This window comes from Mirounga angustirostris, unplaced genomic scaffold (genome assembly GCF_029215605.1).
Source record: "Mirounga angustirostris isolate CCGP_5_RB_7025 unplaced genomic scaffold, mMirAng1.0.hap1 SCAF_8, whole genome shotgun sequence".
NCBI classification, from domain to species: domain Eukaryota; kingdom Metazoa; phylum Chordata; class Mammalia; order Carnivora; family Phocidae; genus Mirounga; species Mirounga angustirostris.
In genome coordinates, this window is record NW_026991716.1 from 11,723,411 (window position 1) to 11,740,921 (window position 17,511).

General features: G+C 50.2%; 1 protein-coding gene across 16 annotated transcripts in view; it reads left to right on the forward strand.

The window, feature by feature from the left end:
* The window catches only part of ATXN1 (ataxin 1), a 407,605-nt gene that overhangs the window by 368,624 nt on the left and 21,470 nt on the right, over window positions 1-17,511 (forward strand). For all 16 annotated transcript variants that reach the window (XM_064597143.1, XM_054505717.2, XM_045866332.3 and 13 more), the window contains one exon: window positions 14,425-16,480. In XM_064597143.1, the coding sequence (XP_064453213.1) occupies window positions 14,585-16,480 (1,896 nt within the window). In that variant the 5' untranslated portion in view covers window positions 14,425-14,584. The remainder of the gene's footprint in view (window positions 1-14,424; window positions 16,481-17,511) is intronic.

Genomic DNA, 17,511 nt, shown 5'->3' on the forward strand with positions numbered 1-17,511 from the left:
CCAGGCAGAACAGGGGGGAGGGGGGTGTGGGAGGGGGGCGGGGGGGCAGGGGCACCGCCCAGTTTGAAAACAAAATTGCAGTGGATTCGCAGACTTTTAAAATCGTGCCTTGTAATTTTGAGAAATTCTTTTTTATCGTGATAAAATATACATAACGTAAAATTTCCCATCTTAGCCCCTTAAAAGGGGACACTTCAATGGCATTGGGCACATTCACGTTTTTGGGCAACCATCCTCACTATCCATCTCCAGAACCTTCTCATCATCCCAAACTAACTCTGTGTACATACTAAAACAGTAGCTCCTCACCCCTCTCCCCTACCTTGGTCACCTCTGTTCTGCTTCCGTCTCTGGGAATTTGCCTATTCTAAGTACCTCTTACAAGGAGAATTGTACAATATTGTATCTCTGCATCTGGCTTCTTTCACGTAGCATGATGGTTCCAGATTCACCCATCTTGTAGCATGTATCAGAATCCCCTTTGTTTTTAAGACTGAATAATAGGGGCACCTGGGGGGGCTCAGATTTTCAGCATCTGCCTTCGGCTCAGGTCATGATCTCAGGGTCCTGGGATCGAGCCCCGCATCGGGGCTCCCTGCTCAGCGGGGAGTCTGCTTCTCCCTCTCCCTCTGCTCCAACCCCCGCTCTTGAGCTCTGGCTCTCTCTCAAATAAATAAATAAATTTTTTTTAAAAAGACTGAATAATAAATCGCCCAGTGTATGGCCAGACCACGTCTTGTTTAGCCATGCATCTGCTGATGGACAGTCTAGTCATTTCTACCTTTTGTCTCTTGTGAAGAACGCTGCTGGGGACACTGGCATACGGTGTCCCCAAGCCCCTGCTTGCAGCTCCTCTGGGTGCACACCTAGAAGCAGAACTGCTGGATCACTTGAGAATTCCACACTGAACTCTTTGAGGAACCACCAGACTGGTTTCCCCAGCGGCTCCTCCATTGTACGTTCCCACCAGCTGTGCACATGGGTTCCAATTTCTCCACATCCTCTCCAATGCTTGCTATTTTCCTTTTTTTATTTTTAAGTAATGGCCACTCTCATGGGCTTGTAAGTGGTATCTCCTTGTGGACACGTAATGGATGTTCCAAGTGCAGTCAGAGGAGGCGAGAGCACCATCTTTCTGTTGGCGGGGTGGGGCAGAGGATTGGAGGCTGTATTTAAGCATCATTGAGACATTCTGCCGAGTAGTGGTGGAGGGAGCAGGAACTCAGAGATCACGTGTGTGATCTCACCACGGGCTGCACATTAGAATCCCCCAGGGCGTCTTTTAAAAAAACGCCCGTGCTGGTCCCCACCGTCGGGGATTTGGATTTAGCTGGCTAGAGTGAGTCTGGACATTGGTACTGTTTTTAAAAGCCCCCCCCAGGTGAGTCTGATGGGCAGCGAGGGTTGACTTCTTGGTCTGTAGGTGCAGAGAGTAAGGCCCCGGGACCAAGGCTCCTGGGTTTCTTGTGCCTCAGCCCAGAGCTGCTGCCCCTGACATACCTGTTGTTGAGCAGAGCCGAGAACACAGGGAAACCACTGCTGTCCCAGGCATGTGTGCAACTTCCTTTGTGTCCTGCAGGAAGTACTTCCTCCAAAATCTGGAGAGCCAGCGGATGGGGCCCAGCCCTCCGTTCGGTCCTGTGGGATGGTCAGTATCTAGTGGCCATGGGAGACTTCCATCAAGTCCGTTCATTCAGCAGACTGAGGATGTTGAGACACCAGCGAGTTAGCTGATGGGTTGCCCCCATTGCTCCAATGTTCTAAAATCCGGACCTTGAAAATTGAACCACTCGATGCTCTTATATGGGTGTGCCACTGGGTAATTGCCATGGGCAGGCCTTCTCTGTGCTGTTTATGAATAACCCGAAAGGATCACTTCTCAACTGGGCCCTGGCCCAGTTTGGATAACGCTGGGTACCATGTTCTCCTCCCCCTTTCTGTTCTCATTTGCCTGGCCACTGTTTGGAGGGACACAGATTTGGACTGATCTAGTCATCGGTTAATGACTTGTTCTCATCCATGAACCCTGGTGGACTTCATTTATTATGTTTATTTTTTTAAGAGAGAAAGCACGAGCAGGGAGAGGGGCAGAGGGAGAAACAGGCTTCCCGCTGAGCAGAGAGCCCAACTTGGGGCTCCATCCCAGGACCCCTTGATCATGACCTGAGCCGAAGGCAGACGCTTCACCGACTGAGCCACCCAGGCGCCCCTGTTTATAACTGGATCTGTTTAAGTGTATAATCATCACAAGCTATAAGAAGGAGTTTATGGGCCAAATACAAAGTTAGAGAGAACGGTTCTCATAAGACTGCCCTTACTTCTGACACCAATTACAAATTTGGAGGGGTTCCCCAACCACCCTCAGTTTCGATCACTCACTAGAAGGAGTCATAGAACTCACAGAAAGCTGTTATACTCACAGTTATAGGTTACCACAGAGAAAGGATACAGACTTCAGTCAGCCAGGCGAAGAAGCATATAGGGACGGACTCCAGAGGGGCCCAAAGATGCTGAGCTTCCAGGCGCCTTCTCCCCACAGAGCTGGAGGGTCTTACGTCTTCCCCGCCATGATGTGTCCGCGTGGAGAATTGCCCCCCAGGGAAATTCCCTTGAGCTTTAGTGTTTAGAGTTTTTATTGGAGCTTAATCACATACCACCCACATGGCTGCTCTTTTGTCCCCAGCCCCTCCCGGAGGTCGGGTGAATACCTTTAATCATGCGTGCCTCCAGAGGTCGGGAACTGATACTGCCTGGCCCAAAGCCCCCATTCTAATAAATCACGTTGTTAGACTGTCTGGTGGCCACACCCCTGCGGGCAAACAGACATACTCCTATCAGGCAGGACGTCCCAGAGGCCAGACCTGTCTTGGAATCGGGTTAATCCTGCACTGCATACCAGCAGATCCACTGCACAGTGCAAGAACGGGAACCAGGCGCGTGTAGCAGATGCACCAAGATCTCCATCTTATTTTTGCCATGTATGAGCCATGTAACCTTAGGCAAGTCACTTGCACCCTGAATCTGAGCGCCCTTGTCTTTGCCACGGCATGATCGTACGCTGGTTGCTCCTTGTCTGGAGAGCGTCGCTCTAGCCTGCACCAGGAAAGCCTGACTTCTGTGATACCTGCTTTGCCTTGGGGAGGCTGGGTCCCAGGAGGTCTCAGGGCCTTTGTAGTCAGGAGGACTGAAAAATGGTACAGTATCCTAGAGACCGGAAAACAACCAGAGGAGGGAAAGCAACATTTACTACCCTGGAGGAATGCCTCGTTAGTTGATGGATTATCCAGAGGCTCCCACTTTCCTTTCATCCAGCCACATCAAGGGCCGTGAATGCTTTGAGATCCGCCCGCCTCGGAATGCCTCAGTGCCAGAAAGAGATTTTTGTAGCTTGATGGAGATTTTCACATTCTCTGTTCATAAACCTGGACCATGTGATCTCCCGGAGATCCAGCCCCTGGTGGCTGGTCGCATCTGAGCCTCCTGTAGATACTGCTGGTGCTCTGCTTTGTGCTACACAGCAGGGCTGAGGAGAGTGTGTGCAGGGAGACAGCTGACAGCCTTCCTGTGGGATGTGGAAAGACGATTCTGCATGTCTCCACCATGCCTTTTGGGAATTACTCATCCAAGAAGTACTGTGGAAAAGCAAGCCGAGGGGAATAAGGAACCCAAATACTTACCCTTTACCAGGAAATGCCTGTAGCTTGAGTTTGGCATCCCCCCTTCTGTTTATTCTGCTCGTGGATGTTGAGTGGCTTGCATGCTCTTTGGTGTGAATGAGGGCCTGTGCTTTGGGAACGGTCATCATCCCATCGATCAACTGAAGAAAGAAAGAAATTCTCAGATATCCGCGACTTTCTCTTTTATGTAAATCACAGGGGTAAGGGGGAGAAAAATCCAGGTGTTTGAAAGGATTGATAGTTTGAAGGTAACTGTATTGATTTTAGCATGGAACCAGGAGGAATTAGCAGCAGGTGGGTGTGGGAGAAAACCGGGAATTCACAAGAAAGCATTTGCAGAATTAAAATTACGACGGCTACTGTTTTATTGAGTGTGTACATTATGCAAGGTGCTGTGCATGGGCCCAGTTCATTGGCAGAGACATTAATGACAACATGACACATGGTTGAAATGCTTGCCTCCTTAAACGGGGTGCTTGTGTCATTTAAGATTAAAATTACATTAAAGGAGAAAATATATTACATAGGCAGTTAGGGGCGAAGCCAGATTTAGAACCTGTACCCTGCCCACCCATAGCTTATTCTTTTTATTACGCTCTGTCCTCTTTCTTATTAGCAGTAATAATAATATTGATAGTATAATAGTATTCATATGATTCAATATTTTTTTCTTTCTTTCTTTCTTTTTTTTTAAGATTTTATTTATTTGACAGAGAGAAACACAGCGAAAGAGGGAACACAAGCAGGGGGAGTGGGAGAGGGAGAAGCAGGCTTCCCGCGGAGCAGGGAGCCCGATGCGGGGCTCGAACCCAGGACTCTGGGATCATGACCTGAGCTGAAGGCAGACGCTTAACGACTGAGCCACCCAGACGCCCCAATATGATTCAATATTATTCGTTCAACGTTATATGTAAAATACTCCTTCCTATCAGTATTCGTATAATAATATTAATTCTTATCCTGATACTGCAAATATGCCAGTGGATGGGAATGCTTAATGAATTCTGGAGTGAGATATACCCGTACAGTGTTAAGAATATTAAACTGAGAGTCAAAAAAATGACAGATTGTTGTCCTCCCAGCCCCAACTCTGTGTCACTGTAACCAGGGCTTTGCACCTGTCGCAGGGGGGCCCGGGGATGAGGCAATGAAGGGGGCCAAGCCCCGCTGCCCTCGGAACAGTTCTCTCTAGGGCAAGGTGAGAACCACCCGGTACAGGGCACTGGAACATGCCTGTGCACCAGGTCTTCCCAGTCTTCAGCCAGACCAGTGAATACGTGGAGATTGGGGTGTCCCCGTGTCGCGCGTCTGGCCCCCAGGACACTGGAAAGCAGCTTGGGTGTCGAGACAGGGAAGGTCTTGACAGAAAGGCATTTCCAGCTTTTCTTAAAAACTCAAACCCCGCTGGACGATTCATTTGGGACCGGTTTCAGTCCAGATGGTTATCCCTCCAAGTGATTATTTTTCCGTCTTGAGCCTTTCCAGGAATCCCAGCGCGGGCAGGCTGCCAGGGAATACTGGCGTTGCAGATGCTTCAGTGACATTCCACGTGAACTAGCACAGCTCAACTGCGGGTCTCGGCCTCTCCCCCCCCTTCCCGCATCCTGTCCTCCAGCGCACACGAACACGGGCCATGTCCCCGTGCGGTGGGCCCCACCTGCATGACAGCTCTCCTTGTGTCTCCATGGAGGGGGGCAAAACCCACGCAGAACACCCCCCGCCCCCATCTCACGGTCATCGTGTTGGCCAAGAACCATAATGGCAGAAGCCAGGAATCTGAGTCAAGTTTCGCCCAAACTTGGTGAAGGCTGTGTCTTTCTGTGTGGCTCGCAGGCATAGCAAAGAGCAGAGCCCCGCTTCGGGACAAGGGACACGGTGGTTTAAACGCTCCTTGCTGAGCGGAGGAAATGAGCAGAAGAACAGCCAGAGAAGCCGTGCATCTTGAGGAATCCCCTCGGACATCTCCATCAAGGCTTTCAATCAGAAGGATGATCCCAGATGCGATTGTATTCTTCTGAGTGGATTCATACCTTCTAACCATGTATTATGTTTAGTGACCCTACTTGTTGCCACGAAAATGTATAGGTGAGGGACACCTGGGTGGCTCAGTCGGTTGAGCACCCAAGCGCTTGGTTTTGACTCAGGTCATGGTCTCGGGGTGGTGGGACCGAGCCCCGCGTCAGGCTTACACTCAGCGCAGTCTGCTTGTCCCTCTCCCTCTGCTCCTCCCCTTGCACTCTCTCTCATAAATAAATAAATAAATAAAATCTTTAAAAAAAATTTCTAGATGAACAGGGCCCCCAAAACTATTCTTCATGGTGCTCCTACTATGAAGAGCAGGGCTTTTTTCTCTGCCTTTTCGTCATCCTACTAAAATCCCAAATGCTGGTGGTGGTGGTGGATCCCTGTCCCCACAGCCAGTCCCTGCCTCAAAGGGAAACGCTGTGTGGTGTGCGTCTTGGCCACTGGCGGAGGGCACCTACACCTTGGGTGCGGCCTTGAACTTGCTTTTTGTGATGCTGGATGGGGAGCAAGTGTGTCCACGGTTTTGTATGTCTGAGCCACGCTGGATGTCCTCTCGGGGGCCTCAGCTCTACTAAGACCCGGATCAGAATTGGGTGGGTGGCATTGAGCTGGGTGCTGGGTGGTGCTGGGGATCCCCAGCTCACTTACCCGTGAGGTGACAAGATCCTGGTCTCTCCTCCTTAGTCACCCCAGCCGTGGCACTGAATACTATGTTGACCGCAGTCCATGATTAGTAATGGCGCCAAGTTCCTTGGATATCTTTCCCCCTCTTACCTCGATGCATCCTGTCTCTTTCCCACGTGGAACAAAAGGATCTTTGCCACTGGGCTGCCATCACCATGGTGCATCCCAGTCCATCAGTCTGCCCAGCATCATGGTTGGAAAGAACAAGAAAGTGGTTTCCAGTGTTGTCTCCCTGTCTGACTCTGAGGCCTGTGTCCCCATGGAGGTAAAAATACAAACCCCAAGAGTGTGTTGTGAGGAGTAAATAAGATGTTGAAGTTGAGTTATTGGCATGTATTAGATGACCGATCAATGGAAGCCATTCGTATTCATTTCCTAGGGCCGTCATAATCAATTACCACAAATGTGGTGTTTTATAAAACCATAGAAACTTATCTCACAATTCTGGGGGTCGCATGTCTGGAGACAGGGTGTCGACAGGACAGTGCTCCCCCTAGAGGCTCTTAAGGAGGATCTGTCCTAGACCTCTGCAGCTTCGGGTAGCTTCTGGTGTTCCTTGGCTTTGAACCATAAAACTCTTCTATCTCTGCCTGTGCGTCTCAAATCTTTCTCTACCTTTCTCTTACAAGGAGACTTGTCATCGTATTTGGGGCTCACCTGGATAATCTCATCTCAAACCCGAGATCCTTAATTACATTCCCTTTTTTCCAAATAAAGTCACACTCATCGGTTCCAGATGGACATACCTTTTGGGGGTCCACCGTTCAGTCCCCTACCCTGTCTGATTAGTGATACAAATTAAGGGACACATTTGTGTGTTCTTTATGTCCTTAGGCACTTGTGTAGACTGTGCATGACAAGCTGTCATCCTTTGATTTTTCTCTCCGAGCTCATTACACTTCTGTGAAGATCAAGATCCGTGTCCCAGGATGCAGAGGAGAGAAGGGGGGGGGGTCTGTGTGTGTTGGGGTGAGAATATCAGCCTTTTCTCCATAGTTGCACTCACCTCTCAAGAAGTCTCTGGCCTAATGAGACCTGGGTGGGAACCTCCATCCCCTTCAGAAGCCACCTCATTTTGGACCAAGAGACCTGCCCAGTGAAGCTCGATGCTAGGCAGAGCAGAGAGAGCAAATAAGCAGTTTTCATTGAGGACGTAGCAAAAAGAAAATTGGAAAGTAGGCAAGGCTTATAATAAGCAAGCCCCCTTGACACAGATAAAATCACAGTCTCAAAATCTTTGCGATGAAAAAAACATAAAAGTAGGTGGCCTGAGCACCTGAGCAGGACTAGAGATCTGTGCCACCTATCTGGGACCATCAACTAGAGTCTCCAAACTCAGTCTCAGTGGATGGGGTGACGCAGAGATCCCTACCTCATTAGGCAGCCCAGGTCTCAATGGTTGGGTGACGCAGAGATCCTTACCTCATTAGGCAGCCCAGCCCATTTTTAACAGTTCTGATTACTTTATGATTTTTACTGTACATACTCATGTAATGTGGGGCTCAGTTCTGTTTTCCTGCCTTCCATGGACAGCCCTTTATAGACCTGAGCATTGCACCTACAGTCCGGCTTCTGTACTTCTCCAGCTCACACATTCTCCGTTGGCTCTTCTGTTACTTGCCTGCCTTGTGTCCAGACCTCTCGCTCCCTGGACCCACCCCACTGTGCCCTGACCCCTTGGACTGTGGCTTTACCAACATACGATGTTGCAGTATTTATCCCTTTATTCTGAACATTGCGCTTCTAGAAGTGAAGCTGGTGATTACTCCAGTCTTTCAGGCCCATACCAAACTGTTGGCTCCTAGTAAATGTATGGTCAAACAAAAGATTCCTGGGCCCCTTCATTTGAACCAGATCTCTCCAGCCCCTGCTATTAAATGCATTGAGCTATTGAAACCGAGGGCAGGCATTTACATTTATTCTCCTGAATCTTAATTTTCTTGGTTTTGTGCCATCATTTCCAGCTTCTGAGGATATATGGGTTCTCCCCACTATCTGAAAGTAGAGCGTTCCTATGAAAACTCTTGTATGCCAAAATGACATTAAGTGAAGGCGCAATTATCATTCATTTACATGGAGAAGGTTTTAGCGTTCCCAGGCCCTCAAAATAACCTCTCTTAGGCTTTCCTGATACCTCAGGACACATCTTGCTAACAGATGCACAAAATAAATCCAGATAAAGCCCAGATGCTGCAAGACACGGTTCAAACTCTGGCGGCTTGATGCAGAGATGCTGGGTGTAGTTCCCAGGAAAGGCGCTTGGTGGCGCCACTCTCACCGCTCAGGGTGCACGCTGCCTCTCCATCCCGTTCCCGAAAAACAGATGCCGAAGGCTAGCTACCTTTGCTTTTTAGCCTTTTTTTTGTAAAAGCAAAATCCTCTTTGGATTTCTTTTGGTTTGCAGAAGCAGGTCATGCACGTCTTTAGCAAAAGCAAAGTGTGTAACACAAACTTCCAAAAAGTGGAGGATCCCTGTATTTGAATATTAATGGCAATAATAGATAGAGCTTCTCTTCCAGCTTTCTCTTACCTCTAAACATGACAACAGAAACGCCAATAAAATGTTGAGCAGAATAGAACTAAAAATAGAGTTCTGGCATACCATTTGCCCCACGCGGTCACTGAACAGTTAAGGGCCACAGTAAGTACTAGAAATGAAGTAAGTAGTTGATGAATGTGAATGTGTGATCCATGTCCCTTGGGGCATGCTTGTCCAATCAGCTGTGAAGGTATCTGATTGTGCTATCATCCAGCCCACCTTTCTCCATCTTGGGAGTCCCACGGATGATGGGGTTAGGCCTCCTTTTCATATTTAACCTAAATGCAGCCCCTTCTGCAGGGCACGACCCCAACCTTCCAGTTTAGCAGCAGTATAAAACAGAAAGGAAGATTGGCACGTTCTGGACTTAGAGAATCCTGGCTGTGCCCTGGTGACCTTGCCTGTCGGGGCCAGATGTTCTGTTTCCTAAATGCTCATACGGTTTTTCCAGAACTGACCCAAGCTCAGCAATCTGCATCTCTCCTCTTTAACACTGAAACCGTGCCTCTGTGGGATCCACTCAAACTGAGAAACTCACACCACGGGGCGTGCTAGGCAGAGCAACCCCGTTTACTGCCATGACCTTGGGGTGCATTTTTAGGACTGTCTGTATCAAGTTCTAAGGAGTGACCCCCACTCAAAGCAGTTCATTGTTATTTACAAGACTCAGAGTCAGTGGGGACCCATTCCCACATCTGCAGGTTCAGAGGCATCTTGTTTTCCTATCATTTCTGAAAGAGGGTAAATCCATGGTAATGGGGGAAATTTTTTTGAATTAGGGAGATGGAAGTGTGGGGCTTCTTTTGTTAAATATTGTTTTTCTTCGTGGAGATGACTGAGTCATGTATAAAATTGATGATAACAGCTTTTTTAAAGTGTGTTTCCCTATATTTTTTGGAGACACAAAGAACCAGAAGAAAAGGAGTATTAGTTACTTAGAACTATATTGAGTCAAAGTGACCCCAAAATAAACCCCTGAATATTCCCTAAATATTAGCTGCTTATCTCCAAGGCTCCATCCACTCTGTGTTTGCATATACAGCACCCAGTTTTGTTTCTCAGAAACTACTCCATCAGAAAGAGAGGCTAGAGATGTTTAATTTGTTTAGGAGCTGATGATTAGAAAATCTAATCTCATACCTGAGGTTCTGAAACCTTTTTGTGCATATGAATCATCTGGAGATCTTGTTAAAATGCAGATTCTAAATCAGGAGGGCTGGGTGGGGCCTGAGATCCTGCATTTCTAGAGCTGCTGGGGGGTGGGAGGAGGGGCTTGGCGACTGGCATTGCTGGTCCGAGGACAGCACTTTGGAGAGCAAGGCCTTATGCCACTGAGCTAAATTATAAAATAGAGAGAGAGAAATGTAGACATAAAGAATGCATTTAAGATGAGTGCATTCAGAACAGAGGTTCTCAGGCAAACCATACCTAAGTTTGCCTTGACTCATCCAGTATCTTTCTTAATGATAATGTTTGCACAATGGGATCTGCCTGTGTGGTTCTCTGGTAACTTAGCATTTATAAAATAGTGTGTGGCCCCATGTTTGAAAGAACTCTTTCTGTTGTGCATCTAGAAACGAGCTCCCCAGGGGCCCAGGTGAACCGCTAGTGTGTTTCAGCCCCAAGAAGGTTATTAGGGACACTAAGGCCATTTGCAGCTAGAAAGAGACCCTAAAAGCAAAAATCTTACTCTCCTTTCTTCTTCTTCTTCTTCTTCTTCTTCTTCTTCTTCTTCTTCTTCTTCTTCTTTCTTCTTTTTCTTCTTCTTCTTCTTCTTCTTCTTCTTCTTCTTCTTCTTCTTTTTTTTTTTGTATCTCTTTCTGTCTCCCTTCCTTTTTTCCCTTCAGTGCTCTTCCACCTTCAAAATATACCTCTCCATTCTTTCAATGCCGTGAATAATCGAACAGCCTTCAAGGGGCCTGGTGGCAAACTGTGGCGCCCTCTGGTGGTTTTCTGAAAATACAGCGACTCAATCCCCCCCCCCCCCCCCTCAGTGCTTATCCCTGATGGGAGATTCAGATAGTACAGAGCTGGTGAACACAGAGAAGGGACGCATGCCCCAGAATTAGAAAGCCCCTCTCTCCTCCAAGCTGCACTGGTAAATAGGAGACATGGTCCTGCTAAATGTAGCGGGAGGATAGATTAAATTTTTTATCAGTCTGGCCCTAGGTTTTCCAGCTCCTGTGTTAATCTCTGGATCCTGGATTTACCATTAGTATTATCTGGAAAAGAAGTTCATCAATGGATTGCTTTTCATAAGGCCAATATGTCTTACTGGTCCATTAGCAGAAGACCAGCCCTGGAGTCTCTACAGAGACCTTGAGGGCCAGCTAAGCCAGTGTCTCTCAAATGAACACTGTAAATAAACCAAGGCACTACTGAGAACCAAGTCAGCATTCCTCTTCAGATTCGCTAAAGCTGGGTTCTTTAAAAAGTACCTTCAAAGGGGTTTTCTAGTTTTGTATATTGTGCATTTGGTTGTACAAGCAATTTTACATTTGCATTGCTAATGGACCTCTTCTGAATGTGCTTGACATTTTGCTTGGCTTTGAAAGGACTTTTATGCTGCTGCTTTTTCTTCCCTCGAGCTGCCTTGGGCTAATTAACCTATTCTCTTACTGGCTGGGCCTACTGTATGCAAATGTTCTCATTTTGGATTCTGACATATCACTCTTGCATGAACATCCCTAATGAAATCCTGTGGGGTTTTATTGGAGCAGTGCTGCTGTGGAACCAGCAGGGGGCGCAGGGAACGCTTTGCTTTGAGCAGATCTCCTAAATGACTTTCCTTTGCTAGTTGGCCTGGGAATGTGAGAGCTTATACAATTGTTTCTTAAGTGACTCTAGAAATCTAAAGATAAAAGATCATTGTCAGTACTTTTTAAGCAGCCAGAAGGGGCCACTGATTTTTTATAATTTTGTAGTTTAATTTTGTTCTGTCACTGTTTTGAAAATAGCACTGTGGCACCTGGGTGGCTCAGTTGGTTAAGCCTCCTACTCTTGATTTCGGCTCAGGTCAGGATCTCAGGGTGGTGAGATCGAGCCCCCGCGCAGGCTCCTCGCTCAGTGGGGAGTCTACTTGAGGATTCTCTCTCTCCCTCTCCTCTGCCCCTCACCCCGCTCATGCACATGTGAGCTCCCTCTCTCTCTAAAATAAATAAATCTCTTAAAATATAGTACTTACCATTTTACAAAAAAAAAAAAGAGAGAGAAAAAAATAGCACTGTCATCCTGATTGATTTGCAAATACTGTGTGTAAATTATGTGCTGCACTATTTATAAAAGAAGGCTACACAGAACACAGTTACTTTGGACTTCTAGAAGCTCTAGGTCAGGAGGGCAAATAATTGACATTACTCCTTCAGCACAGATATTTCTCCAGCATTAACGTCCTCGTTTCCATCCCAGTCTTTTTTTTTTTTTTTTTTAAGATTTTACTTACTTATTTGAGACTGAGATGGAGAGAGAGAGAGCACAAGTGGTGGGGAGGAGGCAGAGGGAGAGGGAGAAGCAGACTTCATGCTGAGCAGAGAGCCCGATGCAGGACTCGATCCCAGGACCCTGAGACCGTGACCTGAGCTGAAGGCAGACACTTAACTGACTGAGCCACCCAGGCGCCCCTCCATCCCAGTCTTTAAAGTGCCTCTCTTGTCACATGACAAATCCTGTTGTTATTGAAATGACCTTTGACATTGAGACACCGAATTTATACACTTCTACCTCATATATATCTGGATCACAGCCATTAAAGATGGGGACTTCCTTTTGTGTCATCTGCTCTTTTGTGTTGATGTTCCGTCATGATGCTGAAGCAAGAGCAACAAGGACTACTAAATCATGGACCAAAACAAAAGTTACAGATTAGGGTGGGGGAGTGTAGCTACACAGATGACAGAGATGGGGGAGAAGCTGTTACAGGCAGAGGAGAGGAAAGAGGCTGTGTTACAGCAGGGATGTCGCCACTGCTTGGGCGTTGGCCAGGATCGGGTGCTGAAGGCAGCTGCCTTGTTGTGTTTGCTTTAAAATCGGATCATAAAAAAAGAGGGTCTGGGTAGTAGGATGCCAAAACCCCCCGGGGCCTGGAATTCCCAAAGCCCAATGCCCATGCCGCAGCTTCCCAGGATCCCAGCACATAGCACTGCTCCTGTCTGCAGCTGCTGCCTGGAGGGGGCACTCACACCTGCTGCTTGTTAGCCCAGTTCCTGTTGGTGCCATTGATGTTCTCTGTCTGTTGCCAGTGGGCATCCATGTGCACACACAGTCATGGTGACTTGGGGCTCACTGGTCACTGAGACACTGAGCTGTGTGCCCGTAACACTTGGCTCCCGGCCCACTATTTATAGATCCAGGACTAAGCACACGGGTCTGATTGATCTGAGAGAGGTTTCATCTCTAGGGTTAATTGTGGGTTGGCCCTTCCCAAGGAGAAAGGGAGGGGGGCGGTGTGAAGAGAAAACTCAGAGACTACCTGGAAAGAAAGAAAGGAATGAAGGGAGCATGTGAAAAAGTCTTCAATGCATCCACCTTATTAGCGCATTCTTATTCTTGTTTTTAAGCATAACCATATTCAGTTTTTAACTGTCTCACAGATTTCTTTTGGCTTTCTGTTACCATATGAGTAGCTGTACTGGGAATTCTTTGGAAACTTGTAGAGCACAAGATTATTTTTGGCTGCCTCTGCTGAGCTGGCATGTGTAGTGTGTGTGTGTGTGTGTGTGTGTGTGTGTGTGTGTGTGTGTTAGGGAAGAGGGAATGGTTGTGGATCGAGTATGGCCCCAGAGTCAGGCAGAACCTTTGAGTAGTAGCTCCAATAGATGAGGCTTCAAACCTTATGCCCAAAGACCGCTCGGGACCCCCACTCCTCACCTGCTCCTTCCCAGCACCTGCATCTGAGGCTGATTCTCCCCAATGTCACCCTCCCTGTGGGCTTCATTTGATTTTCCAGCAAGGGAATGAAGAGGTGAGGAAGGGACCAGCGTTTCTGAAAAGGAAATTTAAGAAATAAACCATCTACCCTCTAAGAAGAAAAGGAAAAAGGGAGAGAGGGTATTGAGAAACAGGTCTTAGGAGATGCAGACGGTCTTAGGGGAGTTGTTAATGCCATAAAAAAGCATCTGCTGTGGGGCGCCTGGCTGGCTCGGTCAGTTCAGCATCTGACTCTTGATCTTAGCTCAGGTATTGATCTCAGGGTCATGAGTTCGAACCTGGTGTTGGGCTCCACGCTGGGCATGGAGCCTACTTTAAAAAAAAATTAAAAATTGAAAGAAGTCATCTGCTTTAAGGTTTTGACTTGCCCGGTATGTTCCTCATCTTTCTGACCTGCTGTCCAGCACGGCCAGTGTTTTTTGTGCTTTCATGCTGGGGCTCTTACCAGGTTTTGGGAATTCACGGTGAAGCCAGAGGCCTAGTCTCAGTCTGATATTTTGATTTCCTTTTCCTCCTGCCCTTCCTCCTGCCTTGCCTCCTCCCCTTGTCCCCCACCCTCTTCCTTTTTCCCAGCTTCCAGAGCTGCGGCCGGTCGATCGAACCCACGAGGAGATGATTCCTCATGAAGAGCCTGGATCCCCTACAGAAATCAAATGTGACTTTCCATGTATCAGACTAAACCCAGAGCCAGCCAGACAGTGAAACAGTCACCGTGGAGGGGGGACGGCGAAAAATGAAATCCAACCAAGAGCGGAGCAACGAATGCCTGCCTCCCAAGAAGCGCGAGATCCCCGCCACCAGCCGGCCTTCTGAAGAGAAGGCCGCCGGGCCGCCGAGCAACAACCACCGGGCGGAGTCTGGGGCATGGCTCCCGGGCAACCCCGGGGGCCGCGCCCCCGGGGGCGGCAGGCACGGCCCGGCGGGGACTTCGGGGGAGCTCGGTTTACAACAGGGAATAGGTTTACACAAAGCGCTGTCCACGGGGCTGGACTACTCCCCGCCCAGCGCGCCCAGGTCCGTCCCCGCGACCAGCACGCTGCCCGCGGCGTACCCTCCCCCGCAGTCGGGGACGCCGGTGTCCCCCGTGCAGTACGCTCATCTGCCACACACCTTCCAGTTCATCGGGTCCTCCCAGTACAGCGGGCCCTACGCCGGGTTCATCCCTTCACAGCTGATCTCCCCGACGGCCAGCCCCGTCACCAGTGCCGTGGCCTCTGCCGCGGGGGCCACCACTCCATCCCAGCGCTCCCAGCTGGAGGCCTATTCCACTCTGCTGGCCAACATGGGCAGTCTGAGCCAAGCCTCAGGACACAAGGCTGAGCAGCAGCAACAGCACCTGGGCAGGACGCCGGGGCTCATCACCCCGGGGTCCCCCCCACCCACGCAGCAGAACCAGTACGTCCACATCTCCAGCTCTCCGCAGAGCGCCGGGCGCACGGCCTCTCCTCCGGCCATCCCCGTCCACCTCCACCCGCACCAGACGATGATCCCACACACGCTCACCCTGGGGCCCTCCCCCCAGGTCGTAGTGCAATACACCGACTCCGGCAGCCACTTTGTGCCGCGCGAGGCCGCCAAGAAAGCTGAGAGTGGCAGGCTGCAGCAGGCCATGCAGGCCAAGGAGCTCCTGAACGGGGAGGTGGAGAAGGGCCGGAGGTACGGGGCCCCGAGCTCGGCTGACTTGGGCCTGGTGAAGGCCAGCAAGTCCCTTCCTCACCCTTACGAGTCCAGGCACGTGGTGGTCCACCCCAGCGCCGCCGACTACGGCGGCCGGGACTCCTCGGGGGTCCGGGCCTCTGTGATGGTCCTGCCCACCAGCAACACCCCCGCCGCGGACCTGGAGGTGCAGCAGGTCACGCACCGGGAGGCCTCCCCCTCCACCCTCAACGACAAAAGCGGCCTGCACCTAGGGAAGCCCGGGCACCGGTCCTACGCGCTGTCACCCCAACAGGCTCTGGGCCCCGAAGGCGTGAAGGCCGCCGCCGTTGCCACGCTGTCCCCCCACACGGTCATCCAGACCCCACACAGCGCCTCGGAGCCTCTCCCGGTGGGACTGCCAGCCACCGCCTTCTATGCGGGGACGCAGGCACCGGTCATCGGCTACCTGAGCAGCCAGCAGCAAGCGATCACTTACGCCGGCAGCCTGCCCCAGCACCTGGTGATCCCCGGGACGCAGCCCCTGCTCATCCCGGTGGGCAGCGCCGACGTGGAGGGGTCGGGAGCAGCCCCCGCGATAGCCACCTCGTCGCCCCAGTTCGCGGCCATGCCTCACACCTTCGTCACCACCGCCCTTCCCAAGAGCGAGAACTTCAGCCCCGAGGCCCTGGTCACGCAGGCCGCCTACCCCGCCATGGTGCAGGCCCAGATCCACCTGCCTGTGGTGCAATCGGTGGCGTCCCCCGCCTCGGCGCCCCCCACGCTGCCCCCCTACTTCATGAAAGGCTCCATCATCCAGTTGGCCAACGGGGAGCTGAAGAAGGTGGAGGACCTAAAGACGGAAGACTTCATCCAGAGTGCGGAGATCAGCAGCGATCTGAAGATCGACTCCAGCACGGTGGAGAGGATCGAGGACAGCCACCACCCCGGCGTGGCCGTGATCCAGTTTGCGGTTGGGGAGCACCGAGCACAGGTAATGTTCACCCCCCCCCCCACCGGCACAGGTAGGGGCACCCACCATGCCCCCATCATCGTTCTCCTGGCAAGATGAGTGTCTTCCAAGAGGCAGGCCCGAATGTGCTGTGGGGAGAATTCAGGGTTTTCATGTATACCCAGATTGTAGATCTATCCTGTTTCCTGACCAGGTTCTGTGAGAGAGATGAGCCCCAATGCCCCAAGGCATCCGCTGTTTGTAACGAATTCACTTCCATGCTCCTGTAGACGGGGGCTGGTAAGGGACCATCCTCTGTAGGATTCCGAAAATCACCACTCAAGATTTTTTTTTTTTTTTTTTTTTAGTTCTCTGGTTTAAATGAGGAATCCTGCTTGAGAAACGCTGCAGGGCTCAAGGCCCTTCTTGGGGTCATTGTGCTCTTTGTCCCTGTCAGGAAAAGACAGTGCTGGTCAGGGCGGGGACATTAGATGGCCACATCCTGTTCCAGCGTCTGTGTTTTAAAATGTAGGTGCTATTATCATTTAGGTGTGGTGAGGCCAACAGATGAGGACACGGCCTGCCATTGAAAAGGTAGCTTGTTCTACTCAGATCCCTAAAAGACGGGGTGCGCCATGCAGGGCCACCCGCAGGAGCACCAGGGTCAGTGAGGAGGCAGGGGGGACCAGGAGGGAACATGGCCAAGAGCCTATACGGTAGTTTCCGTGGGAAAGAATGAGCAACATGGGGTAAGCAGACTGAGGATTGGCTGGCGTGAATAATTTCAGGGGGTTCTGGGTCATAGGGGTTATCCCTGGGTGTCTGGTACCTGGGCCTGGAGTGATGAGGGCAGATAGATGTGAGAGCCCAGTGGAGGAGGTGGGTTGGGAGTGTGGGTGTTTGGTGTGCATGCGAAGCTAACCCCGGGAGGGGCAGTCCCTCCAGTCAGCCAGGCTCCAAGATATCAAAAGCATCAGAATGTAGAAAATCAAAGGCATGGTTAACATTGTCTGGGAATCCCAAGGTGATCTCCTGTGCATGTAGTAAGTAGGAACCCCAAGGGGTAAGATTCA